Source organism: Lygodium microphyllum, chromosome 5 (assembly GCF_053477565.2).
Source record: "Lygodium microphyllum isolate KBCC chromosome 5, Lygodium_microphyllum_v1.1.10, whole genome shotgun sequence".
Taxonomy (NCBI): domain Eukaryota; kingdom Viridiplantae; phylum Streptophyta; class Polypodiopsida; order Schizaeales; family Lygodiaceae; genus Lygodium; species Lygodium microphyllum.
In genome coordinates, this window is record NC_141139.1 from 48,080,914 (window position 1) to 48,101,374 (window position 20,461).

General features: G+C 44.4%; 1 protein-coding gene across 3 annotated transcripts in view; it reads left to right on the top strand.

Annotated features, from left to right (window-relative positions):
• Window positions 1–1,901: 1,901 nt before the first annotated feature.
• The window catches only part of LOC148035789 (nicotinamidase 1-like), a 32,489-nt gene continuing 13,929 nt past the window's right edge, over window positions 1,902–20,461 (top strand). Inside the window, exons 1-4 of one of the 3 annotated variants that reach the window (XM_087677800.1) lie at window positions 1,902–2,288; window positions 2,525–2,708; window positions 11,823–11,850; window positions 11,936–11,960. In XM_087677800.1, coding sequence (XP_087533926.1) covers window positions 1,932–2,288; window positions 2,525–2,708; window positions 11,823–11,850; window positions 11,936–11,945 — 579 coding nt within the window. In that variant the 5' untranslated portion in view covers window positions 1,902–1,931 and the 3' untranslated portion in view covers window positions 11,946–11,960. Of the gene's footprint in view, window positions 2,289–2,524; window positions 2,709–11,822; window positions 11,851–11,919; window positions 11,961–20,461 lie in introns of those variants that run through there. The other 2 variants (XM_087677799.1, XM_087677798.1) reach the window with 2 other exon arrangements.

Genomic DNA, 20,461 nt, shown 5'->3' on the forward strand with positions numbered 1-20,461 from the left:
TTAAGTTCAAGGGTAAGTAATTAGTGGGCCAAATGTTGGGTAAAATGAGAGAGAGAGAGAGAGAGAGAGAGAGAGAGAGAGAGAGAGAGAGAGAGAGAGAGAGAGAGAGAGAGAGAGAGAGAGAGAGAGAGAGAGAGAGAGAGAGAGAGAGAGAGAGAGAGAGAGAGAGCGTGCCGCCATGTCGTCGCGAGGCTCTCGCATGCTGCAGTACATCAACTACAGAATGCGGGTAACGATCCAAGACGGCCGGCAGCTCATGGGCAAATTCATGGCCTTCGATCGCCACATGAACCTGGTTCTCGATGACTGCAAAGAGTTCCGCCGCCTGCCTCCGAAGCCTGGCATGCCCAAGAAGGAGAGAGAGGACCGCCAAACCCTCGGCCTGCTCCTCTTGCTTCTCGAAGAGCTCCGCGTTGGCGGCACACTGGCGCTGGAACAACGCCCCCTGCGCCTCCTACACCGTCACCTCATACTGGAACACCGCTGACGCCAACTTGCTGGCCCGCAGGCGCTCCATCTCTGCCTGTGCATGCTGGAGCTCCACCTCGCGCTGCAACTTCGCCTCCATCGTCGGAGAAAATGATCGTCACACCTGCTCTTTATATAGAGCTGGCTCGAGGTGGAGTGTCATCGACCGAGGGACGCAGCTTGAGGAGGTGGAGGGTCGTCGGTCGAGGGACGCAGCTCGAGGAGGCGGGGCGCAAGTTGACGCGGGAGCTCAGCGCCCTTTTCACGGCGAGGGGATGCCGAACGCGTGGCACCCCCGCGATAAGTCAAGGGGAGGTCGGGGGTTGCCACGTGGGAGCAGCCCCCAACCTCCTCTTAACTAATAGTAAGGATGTTCTTATGCAAAGTCTCCCTTGGCCTAGTTTTGCCAAGGGAAAAGCTTGATGGAAGAGGTCTAGCAAATGTCACATTTAATTGTGCTAGAGAAGAATGTTTAAAACATCTCTTTATGGGATGGATTCATTATAGAAAATTTGTGGTAGGAGGTCATTCTCTAACTTTGCATCCAAGAGGAATTTTTGGAAACTTGCATTTTGGGGGATCTTGGGATTAATGGGAAATTGGGCAAGCTTGCCTTAGTATCACACAATCAAGCTTTTTGCAATTCAAGCCATTTGGGAGGCTAAGATCAAATTGATGTTTGAATCAAGTAGGATAGTTATTAAGTGGAGGGATATAGGTTAAAAGGCTAAATTGTTTTGGGAAATGAGGTATAAGTTGGGCATGATCAAAAGAGGGGGATTTGGTTGATGCATTAGGATAATGGCCGAATATCCTTTACCTTGCATTATGTTTTCCTCTTGATAATTTTTATGTATATCATATTTGTTTGTGTCTAAAATAGACACGCATGAAGCTACCTTCTTAAATGCATATTTGTTGTGTTTACTTGGGTGAAGAATATGTAAGGCCATGCTTTGAATAGATAAGGAACAATGCATGATGTTGTGGGTGCACCATTAAAAATAAAATTACAAGCTTACGTGTGGAACGGTTATGTTAGACAACATTATGTCCGCTCTAATTGTGTTCTCACATTAGTGTGTGGCTTGGGCGTGAGGTGCTCTAACTGCTTGCAACATTGGTCTAGGTGCATAGAGCCTAGTTGCTAGTGTACTCCGATCATTACATTAAAAATCAATTGTTTACTATCGAATGATTCATAAAGTAGACATTTTTATGATGGTAGAAAAAATTGTGAAATTTGAAGATTGATGGAGAAGAGGCAAAATTAGCTATGGCAAATACTGCAGATTTGGCTTAATTCATAGGGTGATCGTGTGAACACCCTGAGACGCGTAGGCATTTTAGGGTAGAACTGGTCGAAAGGCTTAAGGAAGCCTTTTGTTTCCAATGTTGTGATTTTGTTCCAATGTTCTGATTTTCGACGGGAGGTCCCACCCGACGCGCCACTAAGATTTTCCATGACAGCGGCCTCTCGATTCCTTTTGGAAGGTGGTCAACCTTTTCTGCTGCAGGTGGCATCCCATGACAGCGGCTCTCGATCCCCTCGGAAGGCGGCCATCCTTTTCTTCTGCGGGCATTATCTCCTCCTGCCCGTCTGTCTCAGAGCGTTCGCGGCATTGCCACCATATCAGAACAAAAGAAAGCTTCAAGAAGTTTCAAGAACACCTCTCGCTATGGGGCTCGACGTCTTAGGGCTTCTCCGCCGCGAGCTTCCCGTAGCCTCAGAGGAAATTTCCGTCTCCGCAGAAAAGCACGTTGGCCTTGTCATCGTTGACGAAGTGAAAGGCTTCTGCTCTGTTGGTTGCGGTCATCTGGTATGAGAGAGAGAGAGAGAGAGAGAGAGAGAGAGAGAGAGAGAGAGAGAGAGGGTGCTGACCTGATGGTCTGATGTAAATATTGCCATTTATTTCAATTATCTTCACGAAAAAAAAGAAGAGAGAGGAGGGCGGAGGGGCATCTGGTAAGGATTTTGAGAGAGAGAGAGAGAGAGAGAGAGAGAGAGAGAGAGAGGTTGGTTTCAGGTCCGAGTAAGTCATGTTTTCAACCGCAGGCTCCTCCCTCTCACAACCAGCAAATTGCTCACATGGTTGAAGAGACGAACAAGCTTGCCAGGGAGTTTTCTGTGCGACACTGGCCTATGCTTGCATTGCTTGACACACATGACGCAAATAGGCCAGAACCGCCATATCCACCGCATTGTATCAAAGGATCTGGTGAAGATGAGCTTGTACCTGGTAAGAACAAATTACAATGTTTTCTATTTTCTCATTTAGGGACATTTACCGATTCGTAAGGATTCCCATCAGAAAGAGATTGCAACCCTTGCCTGCCTGTTAATAGCTAGCTGCCTCAGTCATTTTAGTTTATGCTGATTGATCGCAATGCAATTTTGACCAAGTGCTGGTCACACAACCCTGTAGTTTTTCAGAATGTTTAATTTTTTCACAATCCTTTTTTTTTTCTAGGCTAATGATTTGTTCCTGCAATTTGAATTTTGAGAAGCAAATATTTCCAATTGACTTGTGGAGTGAGGTTCTATCTTCTTGAGAGAGGTGGCTGTACGAGATCAGGCAATACTAGGAACTGTACCAACTATTTCCAAGTGTCAATGCTAAGGAGAGCCATATTCACACACATCCTTCTGTATAGCATAACTATGTAGAGCCGTGGCTTCCTCTACCACCCGTCAAGAAAAGTGACAGGGGGGTATGCAGTCAAGTCTCATACCATATTAGAGAGACAATAGGGTTTGTGGGGAGAAACATAGAGTGTATGGCAAACATTGAGAGAAGAAAACTTAGAAGTAGAGTAAAGAATTTTGAGCACTGAATCATGCTGAATATGTTGAAACAATGGAACAAGCTTTGAGATGTTAGCATTGTCTTGGTTGATTAGGTGATAGCACTTGAAGGGAATCTGCATAGTGAAGGGAGCAAAATGCAGTCCTCCAGGTAGTAGAGTATAGAAGTAAATGCTGAATGGTGAAGGACAGTTGTAAAGGGAGCAGAAGACAGTCCTAAGGTGTTGTTGGAGTAGAGGTAGATGATGACCAGCAACAACCATGCTCCGGGGGATGAAGAACAGCAGGGCAGGCTGCTAAATGCAGCCTCAGGATGATCACCAGCTGCAAATTGCAGGTCAACCCTCAACCGAAAGCCATGTGTGTCGCTGTCGAAGGGATTGGTTGCAAAAATGCAGGTCAAATTTGTGAGAGTGCGCAACGGAAGAGAAACAAGATGATAGAGAGAAGCAGAAAGAGAGAGGGAGAGAGAGAGAGGAAGCAGAAGATGAGGAAAGAATATTGCATTGACTGAAGAAGAATGCTGATACAATGATGGGCTGATTAGTCCCTACATGCAACCGACAGTGTCAGTGAGGGCGCCAAATCAGGCTGATGATGATGGTAGCGTCGGAGATGGAGAAAGATGATGGAGTTGGATTGTGCACTTGCCAGGGAAGAGGGGAGATGATGATGGGATTGGCTAGCCACAAAACCCCTAAATTGGCCTATTGAAATCTGGAAATGCTAGAAAAATATAGGCGGCACAGAAAAAATTCCGAAAGGCATGGACAATATCCGATAGGCAAGGGCAGCCCGGGAAATGTGAAAACTGCACATGGAAAACACACTGGAACCTGACAAACAAAAGATATGCACCCAAATAGCTGCTCTAGAATGAGTAGTCTCCCCCATCAATACACATGATAGACCTGTGAGAGCTCTAAAATTCCTCGTCTGACTCAGATTGAGGCTCACAGGTAGGAGATGACAAGACATGACAAACATGATTGCTAACAAAATTTGCATTGAATTTGGTCGTCAATAGGGGGAAATGTGTCACCAACGAGCCTAAAGGATGTGGATAGTTGGACCCGATTTGCTAAAAAACGCAGCCTGCAAATGAAGAGACATGGCGCTTGGCAGCAGACAACAAGGAATATTACTCCATGAACTACAATGTCCTTTGAGTTGGGGTGTGAACAGCAGTGGAGAGGTTGAGGAGTGAAGAGAAGAATGCCCTATTTATAGGTACTAGATAGTCTCAATGGTACCCCAGAATGTAGGCACCCAGCCCTTTTTGGGGTTGTAAGTGTGAAACTAAAAGGAATTAAGGAAAAGAAATGAACTTAATGAATGGGTTTCCCAACACCCCCTCTCAAGCTAATAAATGTACATGGAGAGAGAGAGAGAGAGAGAGAGAGAGAGAGAGAGAGAGAGAGAGAGAGAGAGTAACTGATGAGGTCCAGCTATCCAAAATAAAAGTGCTGAATGAAAAGCTAAAAACTGGAAATTGAAAATACGGTGCTGTGAGTGTGATAAGTGTCGTGTATGTGTATGTGCGTATGTAGCTCTGGTACTCCAGATAATGGCTACAAAAGGGGAACAAATGTCGGCTGTGATAGGGGAACAACTGTCGGCTGTGATAAAGTGGTGCGATGTGTATATGTAACAGATGCAGGGAGATATACTATCCTGGGATGTAGTAGCAATCGTCGAAGTCGCTAATAGCAGGTGATCCCTCCTGGATACAGGATGTGGTACATCGGCGGTGGAGAAAGAGCAAACTGGAGATCTGAGATCCAATGTGTCAAGTGTCGTTGGATCTTAGTCTGCTGTCGATGTAGATCAAGAATCCTCCGGAGAGAAGATCCACCCTGTAATCCAAGTGTTCCACTTGAAAAGAGACATGTAGTGAATAATAGTACAAAGGATGAGTTGATAGTGCCTGAAACTGGACCTCGAGAGAAGCCACAAGCTTGGTGTCTCCATGTTGGAAGAAATATGAAGGCCTAGCCACGAAGTTATGGTTGAAACATCCAAAGCTCCAAATTGGGCAGAAACTTGTAGATCTCGGGCATCAATAGGTGAGATGGCACTGTGGTGTCAACCACCCTAAGAAGGTAAATGGTTTTGGACAAGGTGTATGAAGGATTGCATGATGAGTAGAGGCCCCTTTGAAGTCAGAGGAATGGGATCCCCCTTGGAAGTCGAAGAAAGATGATCCCCCTCTGAAAGATATAGGAAATCAAAAAACTCATGGATCATGGCCTTTGGAGTGTCTGATGATGAAGGAAATGCTACTGGTGGTGTTGAAGCAGGTACTTGGGGCTCTGATGGACCAGAAGCTAGACAACACCTGGAGGTGGCCTTTCGAGTAGAAGACGAATGGGAGGGAGGGGTATCACACAAACTCCTCGATGTACACATCGGAGTTGGTATCCATGGAGCCATACAATCGAGGAGGAAAAAGGGGAAGCTCTAGTGTAGCTATAGGTGGGTAACAGCCTTTGTCTCTCAGTGGAGCAGATTGTGGAGCCGAAGGAGTGGAAGGATCGATCAGCCACGGTCTCTCGAAGGAGAACATTCTTGAGGAGATGGTACCCAATGGCCATATCTCTTGATGGAGTAGATTGTAGAACTGTGGGCCATGGAAGCCATTGGACCGGAAAATGGATGGGGGAAACCTCCATAGCACATTGTGGTGGTCTTCAAGAGGGCTTATTGCTTGTGGGGTCTTAGAGCCTTCTTTTGCCCACAAGGGGTTAGTGTGCATCGTGTGTGACTCATTGCTGTGAGCATAAAAATTTGATAGCTGATGCAAAATGATCTTTGTGGCCTAGAAGGTGTTGAGAAAGCCTTCACCCTTCACCCTTCACCCGCAGTTTGCATTTTTGCGTTTTTGTGTTTCATGTTTAGGGTTTGCAGCCCCAAAAAGGGGCACCATCCTAGACTATGTCTATTTATAGGCCACTCTCTTATTCATTCTTTACGGCTGATTCATTCAGCCCGTCACCTCTTCTCTCCAACCTCTCCACTACCCTCACACCCCTTCAGGAGGACATTGTGGTTCGTGGTTCGTGGTTGTTATCATCATCTTCCTTGTGCTATGGCACCCTTGTTCCCTTGTATCACATTCACTCCATGATTTAGAACTTCATCCTTCCATTCATCAGAGTTTCTTCTCTCTTCTCTTCTCTTCTCCATGTTTGCCGAGTTCACTCTGTCTTCCTCCCCGCAAACTCTACTGTCTCATTGGTACGTCATCTTTTGACATGGTATTAGAGCTGGATCTACTTAAACAGCGGCAAAGATCCTCCACTCCAATGAAGGCAAAGACCGGTGGCGGGTTCGGCTTCCATTTCTCTTTTTCTTTCGCTGTATCAAAATCTCGTTTTTGCAGATTTTAGGTGTTTCAGCTTGCTGCCCACACCCCGTTCGCGGAGGACATCTCAGCGGAAGCTGTTCATTGTTGTCTCCATCAGTTGGTGCCTGATTTCGAGCCCTCTTCACGCAGTTTGTAGCTGATTCCAGCTAGGCGACTGCTGTTCTTGTGCAGACCTGCTTCCGTATAGCTTGCCACGTCATCACAGTCTTGCTGTCTGTGTTTTTAGTATTTCTCTCTCCTGTTGCTTGCGTTTTTAGTCTTTCTCTCTCCTGCAGGCTATCTTGCTTGCGTTTTTAGTCTTTCTCTCTCCTCACCTGCGTTTTTCTACTGGTTGCAATCTCTTACTACTGGTTGCATTCTCCTCTCACTGGCAGCTCACTTCCAGCCCTTCCATTACCTTTCCACCCCTTGAGGCGGACATTGTGGTTCGTGGTTCATGGTGGCTGACCTCTTCCTTCTTTAGCAAGGCACACTAGTATCCATGGGCTTCTTTACCAACAGATGACCAAAGTACTATGCGTCTTCCACCAGGCACTCCTTGTGCCACCTCTCCTTTTTGGGCCATAGAGATCGTTATACATCGGCTATCAGAGTACTACGCTCAAGGCAATAAGACGCATCCGATGCGCACTAAGTCCTTTCGAGCACATGGAGGATCGATTTGCAATGCCAACGACAGTCTTCTCCCACTTATTTTCAGGTACAGCGGCTTCAATGACCTATAGATTTGCAGTCCGCTCCATCGAGAGATAGTGATTGTTTGATAACGTCTCTTTGTCAGTCCACTCCTTCAAGAGACAGTGGCTGCTTGACTCCTTCCTCTTCTTCGGCTACCCAGTCCGCTCCACTGAGAGATAGCAATTGTTGCCTACCTCTCGCTCATTTTGAGTCCCACCCTTTCCCACTCTCGACTACTGAGGTTCGAGAGGCTACCTCTGGAAGCTCTTCGGCTCCCCAAATACCTTCTTCAGCACGATCGGCGGCACTTACTTCGTCATCAGACATTTCGGAGTCCGTGATCCATGAGTTTTTGGATTACCTATCTACTTCAAAGGGGGATTTAGAGGGGACATCTACTTTTTCGACTTCAGCGAGGGGCCCTCCACCTCCCACCTTAGAGGGGGAACCTACTCCACATGAAGTTCTTCACCCATCCTCTACTTTCTTAGGGTGGTTGTCTTCGACTAGTCATCTCTTCTACTGATATCCAGGATCTTCAAGTACCACCTAGATCGGGACCTCAGAGGTTCAACCTCGACTTGGGGACGAGGCCTTCGTATTCCTTCCAACATGGATGCATGGAGCTAGTGGCTTCTCTCCCGAGGTTGAGTTTCGGGTTCTCCAATTCACTCTGTCTATTGTTCTTTACTGCAAGTTTCCTTTCAGGTGGAAATCTTGGATTTTAGGGATCCTCTACATCTTCTTCCTCCTCTTCATCTCTTGGTCAGCATGGAGCCACCTCCTGAGATCAAGTATAGGCATATCCTTATGGTTCTCGGCACCACACAAAGTCCGACATTCCTCCTATGCATTGCATGTTTTCATCATCTTTGTACTAGGGCGCTTGGGCAAGTGAACAATTTCCCCACGAGGGACACTGTCCAAGTGGCACCTGCTGCATGAGCATTCTTCAGCATGTAGCATTGCATCTCCACCTCACTCTTCTCTTGTTCCCCTTTTTGGGCCTGAGAGGGGGTGTTGAGAAACCCTTCACCCTTCACCCACAGTTTGCGTATTTGTGTTTCTGTGTTTTGCGTTTAGGGTTTGCAGCCCCAAAAAGAGGCTCCATCCTATATTGACTATGCCTATTTATAGGCCACTCTCTTATTCATTCCTTATGGTTGATTCATTCAGTCCGTCATCTCTTCTCTCCAGCCTCTCTACTACCCTCACACCCCTTCAGGAGGACATTGCGGTTCGTGGTTCGTGGCTATCATCATCATCTTCCTTGTGCTACGACACCCTTGTTCCCTTGTATCACATTCACTCTAGATACAGAACTTCATCCTTCCATTCATCAAAGTTTCTTCTCTCTTCTCTTCTCTTCTCCATGTTTGCCGAGTTCACTCCGTCTTCCTCCCTGCAAACCCTACTGTCTCGTTGGTACGTCATCTTTTGACAAAAGGGTGAGGTGGCACTAAGGATTGCTAGAGTGAAAGACTCGTATACTCTTGTGGGGCAGTGAGCAAAGGTCAACAATGACAATCTTTGATGGTATGACCATTCTCATTGTGGAGGAGCGCCCAATGGTTTGTCCTTCAATCTGTGGAGAAGCCATAGCACCGGTTTGTCAAACCTTTAACGGGAGGGTGTGAGGGAGAAGATAATGGTGTTCTTCCAATGGCGAAATGGAAATAGGAGGGAATTTGAGAGTGTTGTTGATCCTGCAACCTTCGTCTTTATTGATGAAGAGGATCTTTAGCTCTCTGAGCACTTGACAGCTATAGAGGGATTGGAACGCAGTTCTCAGGTGCTGTTGGAGGAGAGGGAGATGATGACTAGCAACAACCATGCTCTGGAGGATGAAGAACAGCAGGGTGGCCAGCAGTAGCCTGAAACATAGCCTTAGGATGATCACTAGCTGCAAAATGCAGGTCAGCCCTTAGCTAGAAGCCATGTGTGTTGTCAGAGAAGGGACCAACTACAAAACCATAGGTTATATGTGCATAGAATCTAGTTGCTAGCAGGGGGGAATCTGAAACCAGCCAGCTTGAAGGATGTGGACAGCTGGGTGACTTGATCCGCTAAAAAATGCAGCCTGCAAATGAAGCAATAGGGTGCTTGGCAGCAAACAACAAGAAGAATACTCCATGGACTGTAATGTCCTCTGAGTCGGGGTGTGAATAACAATGGAGAGGTTGAGAAGTGAAGAGAAGAATGATGGATGAAGAGAGTACTCTGATGCTTGAAAGTAAGAATGTGTGAGAGTTTGTGCCTTATTTATAGGCACTATGTAGTCTTGCGTGGTGGCCAAAATGTGGGTGCCTAGCCCTTTTGGGGCTTTAAGTGTGAAACCAAAAGGAATTAAGGAAAGAAATGAACTAAATGACTGGGTTTCTCAACACCACCCTTTCTTGAGTCCATGCCTACTACCTCATCTATCACGAGGATGTGAAATTTTGAGATGCTTTAATCTTGTTGATATTAGTACATGTGATGTACATGGCAGTTATTTCATGGTAACAGGCCAAGGACCTCGAGGATGCATTGGGTGTCAAAGGCAAAAGTTGTGATAAGTTATGCTAGCTAGGCTTTGGGGGTTAGTTGGTGTAAGTTTTGACCCTAGGACAGTTGTTTGGCCAATAAGTGTTGGTGGTGACACTAGGGATTGCATTATGGGCACATTTAATTTTGGGTAGGGTTAGAAGGGTTGAAATTAATTTTCAGGATTATTTAATTTTGAAAATTATTTCAATGGTTGGATAATGCTGAAAAATGGGTTTAGAAGGTTATCACTTGGCAAAAATGCCCATGCAAACTGAGAAAACATTTTTGGGGGGTTGGATCTCAGTTATTTAGTTAGTTTATAGCTTGGGAGAGAGAGAGAGAGAGGGAGCTACTGGTCCATTTTTTGATCGAAGAATAGCAATTTACTATAGAAGACACCCATTTGGGGGCCTAAGCAGGTAGGAGATAGTAGGGAGTAACCTTCCAGGTGCTGGCAACAACAATGTTGATTAGGTGACAATATTTTGGAGGTGCGTGGCAGTAGTGACTGCATTAAATGCAGGTTGGAGCAGGCAGTAGGCAGAATTTAGGGTTTTCTTGTGAAGAAAATCAGATTTCTCTCTTATCTTGGCTTTCTCTCACCTTCTCCAACCTATTCTCAGGAGATGTCAACATTTCTCAGTCATTTTGAGTAGATCTCAGTTAAATTTGGTGGACAATAGAGAGATCTTTGTTGTAATTTTTGTAGAAATTAGGGTTTAGTAGCTACCTTGGGACCTGTGCCAACGAGAGAGGGCATCGTACATTGAAATCAGCATCTGAAATTCGTGAAATTGATAGGGATTTCAAATGCCAGGCCATTCATTGTGAATTGGGGCAACATTTGGCCAGTTAGTGGTTCCATTTGTGCAATTCCCAGGTTAAAATCAAGGGGCAATTGGCCCAAATTGCTTGCTGATTGTATGTACAGCAAAGGAGATTATGGAATCTCAACTTGTACTCAAACCTAAAGTTAAAGAAATATTGAAAGGGGTGTCAGTTTTGGGGCCAACCGGGCGTCTATTGTCCAAGATTATTAAGGTAAATTGTGCACCTCAATTTATGTTTATTTGCTAGTTGTTGTAATTAAGTGCTTAATCAAGAATTACCACCCTCTCCAAGGAGGAAAGCTAGTTTCATCATCAAGTTTTATTATGAGAGAGCTATGTCATTGGAGAGTTGTAGATACCCAAATTCAACCGGGTGAGTGCTTTTCTTATGCTACGAGCACTATACAGCCTTTCTTAGCACATCTCTTTAACAACGCATTAGTATAGGTGTCTATTGGCTTGGAATATGAACACCATCCCACTCACTTCAAAAGCAAGAGATCAAATGGAGCCAAAGAGCTAAAAGATCATTAGTGGCTGACCATTCCTTGGCCAAGATATATTTAAAACCGTGCATCCTAGCGAAGCGAGAGGGTTTCAAGGCCCCATTTCTTGCACACCAAATCTTATCTCAGTTTGAGGAGCTTGATCAAGTGTGCAAAGGCACAAAGCTGCATACTCTATTGTTGGTTTTGGTATTTTTAAAGGCTTTTGAATCTTGATGAAGTACTATGAGACTTGCCCTTGCAAAGGTTGTGGACCCTTGGGCTATATTAAAGAAGATATGTGGGATCATTGCTTCATATGAGAGAGTGGTGCGATGAGATAGGTGTCAAGGAGGAATATCAAAGGAAATATGTAGCATTATAGAACACTTTAATGACTATTAGTGGTTCTACTACTTTATGCTGATGACATCATGCTGATATTTGACTCATAGGACAAGTGCCAATGAGGACTATCAGTGGAATTATATTGACCAAACATGAACACATGAGGATGTTTATTTATTTTGATTAAATGGGTGTTGTTTGCAATGATAAGAAATATTAACTAAAATAATCTATTGTTTTAACCTTGACTGCTGTCTGTCATGTATATTGATGAATTCATTATGATTTCTAACTCATAGAAGGGTTTGCAGTGTCACATGGATGCTATTACAGCCTTGAGTAAGTTTGCAATCATTTATTTTGCAGCATCTCTGTAGATAAATGCTAAATTACTGACACATGATACAGCCCTAACTTGTGACAGTGTAGCGTAATGAGATGAAGTGCATAGGATTGCATGGTGAACGTATTCATTGTCAAGGGGGTCAAAGTCCTCAACTTTTCACAGGGACGTGATTTGCTAATAAAAATCACACGACTAGAAAGAGGATTCAGAGACGATGATTTGATTGTAAAACCGACCTTATGCTGGAAATGCTGATGTGGCATACATTGCAGACTCTAGTACATGGATTAGATATATCTAATCAAGAAAGTAGCTTTTTAATTTTTGATTTTAAAAGTAAAAAAAAGTTAAAGTTGCATTTGATGTTTTACTTTCTGTAGGTTTGCTTTTTGTACAGAAAATGCTGTGATTTTTTTATCAGCAGGCTGAGATTATAAAAATATTGCTTGGGTTGCTGTTGGAATTAGTCGTGGCTGTTCTAGGAGTATTGGCTGTCATGAACAGATTGTGGCTGTTCAAGTTGTGTGTGTGGTTGTCGTGTGAGAAGATGAGGCTATCTTGGTAGAAGTTGAGGCTGCACATGGCTATTTTGGCAGTAATTGTGGCTGATCTTGGCTGTTTGTGGCTGAAAAAAGGCTGTCTTGGCCATTTAGAGAATTTTGGCAAGTCTCAACACCACCACAAGCAGCTTCGTCTCTTTCTTTCTTTTGTGTCTTTTTTGCAGCTTGACATCTCCATCTCTCTCTCTCTCTCTGATTTCAATCTTCATCTCTCTCTTTCACCTCAATCTTCTTCTTTTTGCAACTGGCCTTTGGAAACAACTTGAAAATTGACTTGCACACATGAAATAAATTAGCAAATAAACAAAAGACTTACTCAATAGGAGACCTAGAAGGCTCGTGTATGGTAGATGATAGAAGATAGGACCTAAAGGTTGGTGCCCCTTGTGTTACTTCTTTATCATTATTCAAAGCTTGCACGAATCACAAGTGACCTATTGTCACAAATCAACACTTTTTTGATGCTAGCGATTCCCATTTACCTTGCTTTTAAATCAGCCCAAGCTTCTTAGTTGCTTCCACCAACCTTGACTAAATGTGTGACAACTCTGTCCATTCACACTCTTAACAAGTTTAATGCATGTGAATACATGCCATCCTCAGTTTGATGGATGGGCAAAAGTGACAGGGGGTGCAAACCTAGTGCCACACTACTGTGCACTACAAACAATGTGTAATACCCACAAATCTCAATTCCAAACTGATCTGAGTAGTTGTACAAAGCCTTAGCCTTGTTCATGCATTAATCCCAGTGCATGCACCAAATGTGTGACAAATCTGTCCATTCACACTCTTACAAGTTTAATGCATGTGAATACATGCCATTCTCAGTTTGATGGATGGGCAAAAGTGACAAGAGGTGCAAACCGAGTGCCACACTATTGCACACTGCAAACAATGTGTAATACCCACAAATCTTAGTTCCAAACTGATCTGGTTAGTTGTACAAAGCCTTAACCTTGTTCATGCATCGATCCTAGTGCTTTTGTAACGTGTCCGCTCCTCAAATCGCGGGACACGTCTTAGCAGTCCATCAATAGATTTATCTAGAAGACGCCGCCGGCACTCCCAAGGAATGACACGGGGTTTGCCAATTAGGGTCTCTTGAGTCTGCCCCGCAATGGAACTTATCCGGCCGCTCCCACTAGTATCAACCTGAAGTCCGGGTTCCTAGTCAACATTGTCTAAGGTCATAGACCGACTTTTTCCTAACATTTCCTATTAACATCTCCTTTGAGGAAAGCTCTCGGCTAACCGAGACCACCCTTCCGTAGGATAGACCCATTGGTCATATCTACCACGCTTCCCTCGAGGGTTGTTTTAGTTATCTAATTACCTACCACGTTATGCTTGACACATAAAAGCAGCTTCCTTAATTAACCCATTAGTCACAGGTTCCTTTACGTAATTTAGGCCACAGACACGAAGATAAGATAAAACAAGAGCAAACACTTCCTTAACTTATTTTCGGATTAATGTGTGTCTCCTGCCCATACAGGAGAATTAAGTGCTCCTTTCTGCCTCCGCTGAAAAATCCTTCCGTCTTCCGGCAATAAAACCCGAAGGTTTATCCTTTCAAGATTCCGCCTTGTAACTACTATCAAGACCTTGAGATCCCATCTCGAGTCACGTAGAACACTTGTATAGGGCCCGGAGGCATTGGGATTTACGGCCAGAGCCCCCACTGGCATCCAAGCGTCCTCCTATGCCAAGTGATTTCCACGGAGAGACTTCTTGCGGCGGGTTCGGTCCACATTCCGGGCGCGGATGCATAACCCCCTTGGTTAGGGTTTGGCGGCTCGCGGGGGGTAGCTAGCGCCATCCTTCCTTAATTATCCCTTTAGGAAATCAACCATAGGTGAAGCAACCATCATAATAACAATTGCTAGGAAAAACATCCCTTTCGTTTCGATGGCAATCAGTCATCTCAAACCTGGCCATGAAATCATCAAACACTCCCCACTTGGGTTAACATCCCAAAACCACATTAACAAACAGTTGAATGCACAACCTCTTGCTTCAAGGCCTCACAATCCCATTGCATGCACAATCAGAATTTTAACTGGATGTATCAAAACACTTGCTTAAGGGATTTACAACCTTTTCAAACCGCCAAGCATAACTTGGATCAACAATCCATTTAGGGTTAGGTCACCAGCTTCAACTAAGCTAGGGGCATATCCATTTGCGATAGTCCACAGCAAGATCGATGAAACAATTCGCAGGCAATTTATACTTATTCCTAATGCCCCGGATCACATGTGACTTGCATCTATGAAAGTCTAGGGTTTTGTCTAACGATGCAAGTGTATCTCATGAACAGAAATTAACATTTCATGTGTTCCTTTTAACCATGATTGCAAAACGTGAATCCTAAATGACTATTCATGTATTGAACTGGTTAAAAAGCTATCATTTTATGTGAAGTAAGGCGATAACCTTATCATTTTATGTGAGTAAAAGCTATCATTTCGTGCCTAAAATCTTGTGCGAATTTCAAACTCTGCCGTTTCGTGCATGCAACTTAGTTCCTAGAGTAAACAAAACCCTATGCACGACATTAATTCTTTCATCCCTTCCCCGAGAAATAATTTCTAAATTAATTTTTAACGCTTAGAATGTGAGCTCGATTCATGTGTGTTGCTTTGGTTGTTCCGCTCGGCCCTCCAGCATTACCGGTGGCTTGGGCGCCTATGCTTCCTGCGACTTTCTTCTTGGGAGCCATTCGCCTCGCGGAGATTGGGCAGTCCGGACCTTGACGGGTTTCGGGTTGACAGGTTTGGTAGAAAAGACCGTTGGATGGGGATCCTTCGCTGAGAGGGTGGTTTGGGGCATGGCTCCTTGCAGCTACCAACTCTCACTTCTTTCTTTCTCCCTCTCTCTCTTCTTCTTCTTTTCACTTAATCTTCCTCTCTTCTTCTTCACTTATTCTCCTACTCTCTCTCTCTCTCTCTCTCTCTCTCTCTCTCTCTCTCTCCACTTATTCTCCTACTCTCTCTCTCCCTCTCTTCTTTCCTTCTCTCTTCCACTCCTTCCTCTCTCCTTCTTCACTTCTTCTCTTCTCCTTCTTTTCTTCTCCTTCTTTTCTCCCTCTTCTCCTCCTTTCTCTCCCTCTTCTCCTCCTCTCTCTCCCTCCTCCTTCCCTTCACATTGCTCACTGGGGAAATGGCGTAGCTGACAACGAATGGGGGGGGAGCTTCTGCAGCAACCGGGGGGGGGGGGGAACTTTCTTCTGACGGGGAGGAGGGGGCACAGCCTTTATAGAGGGGGGATGCAGTGGTACGTCGCTACCTGGGCGGCATGCACCCCCCTTCCTACTTCACTCCCTCTCTCTCTCTCCCCGACGTATTGTCGGGGGAGGGAGAGGGAAAAAAAAATTGAGAAAAAAAAGAAAAGAAAAGGGAGGGGGGTCCTATGGGCACGGGGACATTACATCCTCTCCCCCTTAGAGAAATCGAGATGTCCTCATCTCGAATTCGCTTAGGGTTCATTGATAACCAATTATTATTGGGTTCTAAAACTTGTGGGTTAGGTTCCATCACGCTTTCGCTGCGCAACTCTGAATACTCAAATTCTCATCTTAAAATAATAACTTGCCACAACTCATGGGATTCAATAGGTTTTATTCCAAGTACAAGACTTATTACCTCAAGTATATTCTCCTAGGATATCTAGTCATCCTCAAAGGTTACAACAGGCTCCAGGCCTTCATTACCATGTGATTCATAATATGAGCCAAAAGTAGAGTTTAGACGGCTTCGTTTGCCTACACGTTCCTGATTCTCAGGGTCCAACTCAGGACAATCTGTTTGGATGTGTCCTAGTTCATTGGAGTGGAAACATCGGCGGTTGGGACATCTTTTACAGATGTGTCCTACCTCTCCGCACTTGTGGCACCTCTTGTCTTGATCTCGTGAGTCATCTTTATCATAGTTGCCTGATTTAAGTTCTTGGACGATTGGATTCGCTCGGAATAATGTGTCTTGCAAGTCCATTGGGTGCATTGATTCCAGTCGAGTGCTTATGGGTGGATTTAACCCAGCACAGAACTTTGACACCCGTTGTGTCATATCCATTGGGGGTGTATACTTTAGGAGTGAAACGAACTTTGAATAGTATGCTTCAAGGGATAATCTTAGCTGCTTCAATTCGTAGAATTCATTCATCTTTTGTGTGCGGTAGGCAGGTGGTAGATACCTCCCTTGCACAGCTTCCTTAAGCTTATTCCAAGTGACTATCCCCTCCGAGATTGCTTGGTCTCTGCACCACTGTTTCCACCAAAGTCTTGCTTTGCCTGTAAGCTTAAGTTTGGCGAGCATGGCTTGGTTAGTAGGTGCAGTTCCTGCTGCCTCAAAATAGTCCTTCATGGACTCAATCCAGATCTCGGCGTCAACTTGAATAGTCCGTCCCTTGCCATCAAACTCGGGTGGCTTAATTTGCTTGAGAAGGAACTTCTTCTCTTGCATGTCAGCATTCGTGGGTGTAGAAGGTGCTTGACAATCAAGCCATACCACTTAGGTTATTAAGGATATGTCTATGATCCGAACATTAATCAATCATGCATCATTAAGAAGTTTTGCTCTGATACCAACTGTAATGTGCCCGCTCCTCAAATCGCGGAACACGTCTTAGCAGTCCATCAAGAGATATATCTAGAAGACGCCGCCCGGCACTCCCAAGGAATGACACGGGGTTTGCCAACTAGGGTCTCTCGAGTCTGCCCCGCAACGGAACTTATCCGGCCGTTTCCACTAGGATCGACCTGAAGTCCGGGTTCCTAGTCAACATTGTCTAAGGTCATAGACCGACTTTTTCCTAACATTTCCTGTTAACATCTCCTTTGAGGAAAGCTCTCGGCTAACCGAGACCACCCTTCTATAGGATAGATCCATTGGTCATATCCACCACGCTTCCCTCTAGGGTTGTTTTAGTTATCTAATTACGTACCACGTTATGCTTGACACATAAAAGCAGCTTCTTTACTTAATTCATTAGTCACAGGTTCCTTTACGTAATTTAGGCCACAGACACGAAGACAAGATAAAACAAGAGCAAACACTTGCTTAACTTATCTTCGGATTAATGTGTCTCCTGCCCATTTAGAAGAATTAAGTGCTTCTTTTTGCCTTCACAGAAAAATCCTTCCGTCTTCCGGCAATAAAACCCGAAGGTTTATCCTTCCAAGATTCCGCCTTATAACTAGTATCAAGACCTCGAGATTCCATCTCGAGTCACGTAGAACACTTGTGTAGGGCCCGGAGGCATTGGGATTTACGGCCAGAGCCCCTACTGGCATCCAAGCGTCCTCCTATGCCAAGTGATTTCCACGGAGAGACTTCTTGCGGCGGGTTCGGTCCACATTCCGGGCGCGGATGCATAACCCCCTTGGTTAGGGTTTGGCGGCTCGCGGAGGGTAGCTAGCGCCATCCTTCCTTAATTATCCCTTTAGGAAATCAACCATAGGTGAAGCAACCAGCATAATAACAATTGCTAGGAAAAACATCCCTTTCGTTTCGATGGCAATCAGTCATCTCAAACCTGGCCATGAAATCATCAAACACTCCCCACTTGGGTTAACATCCCAAAACCACATTAACAAACAGTTGAATGTACAACCTCTTGCTTCAAGGCCTCGCAATCCCATTGCATGCACAATCAGAATTTTAACTGGATGTATCAAAACATTTGCTTAAGGGATTTACAACCTTTTCAAACCGCCAAGCATAACTTGGGTCAACAATCCATTTAGGGTTGGGTCACCAGCTTCAATTAAGCTAGGGGTGTATCCATTTGCGATAGTCCACAGCAAGATCGATGAAACAATTCGTAGGCAATTTATACTTATTCCTAATGCCCCGGATCACATGTGACTTGCGTCTATGAAAGTCTATGGTTTTGTCTATCGATGCAAGTGTATCTTATGAACAGAAATTAACATTTCATGTGATTGCAAAACGTGAATTTTAAATGACTATTTGTGCATTGAATTGGTTAAAAATCTATCATTTTATGTGAAGTAAGGCGATAATCTTATCATTTTATGTGAGCAAAAGCTATCATTTCGTGCCTAAAATCTTGTGCGAATTTCAAACTCTGCCGTTCCGTGCATGTAACTTAGTTCCTAGAGTAAACAAAATCCTATGCACGACATTAATCCTTTCATCCCTTCCCCGAGAAATAATTCCTAAATTAATTTTTAACGCTTAGAACCTGGGCTTGATTCATGTGTGTTGCATTGGTTGTTCCGCTCGGCCCTCCAGCATTACCGGTGGCTTGGGTGCTTACGCTTCCTTTGACTTTCTTCTTGGGAGCCATTCGCCTCGCGGAGATTGGGTAGTCCGGACCTTGACGGGTTTCGGGTTGACAGGTTTGGTAGAAAAGACCGTTGGATGGGGGTCCTTCGCCGAGAGGGTGGTTTGGTGCGTGGCTCCTTGCAGTTACCAACTCTCACTTCTTTCTTTCTCCCTCTCTCTCTTCTTCTTCTTTTCACTTAATCTCCCTCTCTTCTTCTCCACTTATTCTCCTACTCTCTCTCTCTCTCTCTCTCTCTCTCTTCTTCTCCACTTATTCTACTCTCTCTCTCTCTCTCCCTCTCTTATTTCCTTCTCTCTCCCACTCCTTTCTCTCTCCTTCTTCACTTCTTCTCTTATCCTTCTCTTCCTTCTCTTTTCCTCCTCTCTCTCCCTCTTCTCCTCCTCTCTCTCCCTCCTCCTTCCCTTCGCACTGCTCACTGGTTAAAATGGCGTAGGTGGGGGGGGGGGGGGCGCTTTCCTCTGACGGGGAGGAGGGGGCGCAACCTTTATAGAGGGGGGGCGCAGTGGTACATCGCCACCTGGGTGGCATGCACCCCCCTTTCCTACTTCACTCCCTCTCTCTCTCTCCCCGACGTACTATTTGGGGGGGGGGGGGGGGAGGGAGAGGGAAAAAAAAATTTGAAAAAAAAAAGAAAAGAAAGGGGGGGGGGGGGTTCCTATGGGCACGGAGACATTACAGCTTTGCTTTAACCTTTGCACACCCAATTCATTGTTAAGAGTAGATTCAGACCTCATTGTTACAACAACAAATCAACATTCAATTTATGCTCAAAACCAAAGGGCAATCGCTTTGATCCCTACTATATGCATTCCATTAAATTGTGCCTTGCATTTCCCTAATCTTACTATGCATTTCTTGCAATAGAAAATCTATAATCTTACTTTCGTATACTTTAGGATAAATTTTAAGTGATTTCACGTAGCGTAATTGATCCATAGGTGCACAATGACCTTATCTCCTTCTATGTTGGCCTCTAACCAATTGTAGAGTGTTCAAAAGTGCAAACAAACACTTAAACTCACCAAATGCTAAAAATGACATCATTTGAACTTAATTTCGTGATTTGCCTTGTTAGTTGACTTGCATAGTTTCCATCTAATCCACAATGTTTCTCTCACAAGCTGAGGGATATCTCGTGATGATGTATTCACTACATTACTTTCTTCATAACAAAGGTGTCCAAAAAGTGTATAAGGCTGAAGATATTAGAGGAGAAGAGAAAATTTTAGCCTACTATGTTGTAATAACTTGTTTTGATGGAATTTAGATTAAAAACAGCAGCATATTTTGCTGTAAATGGAGTTATAAAGCTGCCCAATAGATTCCCTATGTGGAGAGGAGAAGATCGATTGCTGTCTAGACTTTATACACACTGTCAGCTTATGTTTCATGGTTAAAACTTGCAATCAATGTAGTGAAGGAGTAAAAAAATGAGTATCTCCAAACTTGGTTTTCTTAAATGAGAGAGAAAAATACCCCAAATAGCCAAATCAACTTTCTGAACGAGTCACTAGTTGCTCATTAATTAAAATTCAGGGCTAGTTAATCATTGGTTGATTAATCACAAGTGAGCTGCTCATTGGACCAAAGTTAAGCAACAATCGTGCTTCACAACTTTAGTTCCTTACGAGGTAAAACTTTCAAATGATCATTAAATCTTAAAAAAATTATACATTTTCTAGGTTTCTTTGAAATTTGCATATTTTCTAAGTTTCTTTTGCCGTATCCT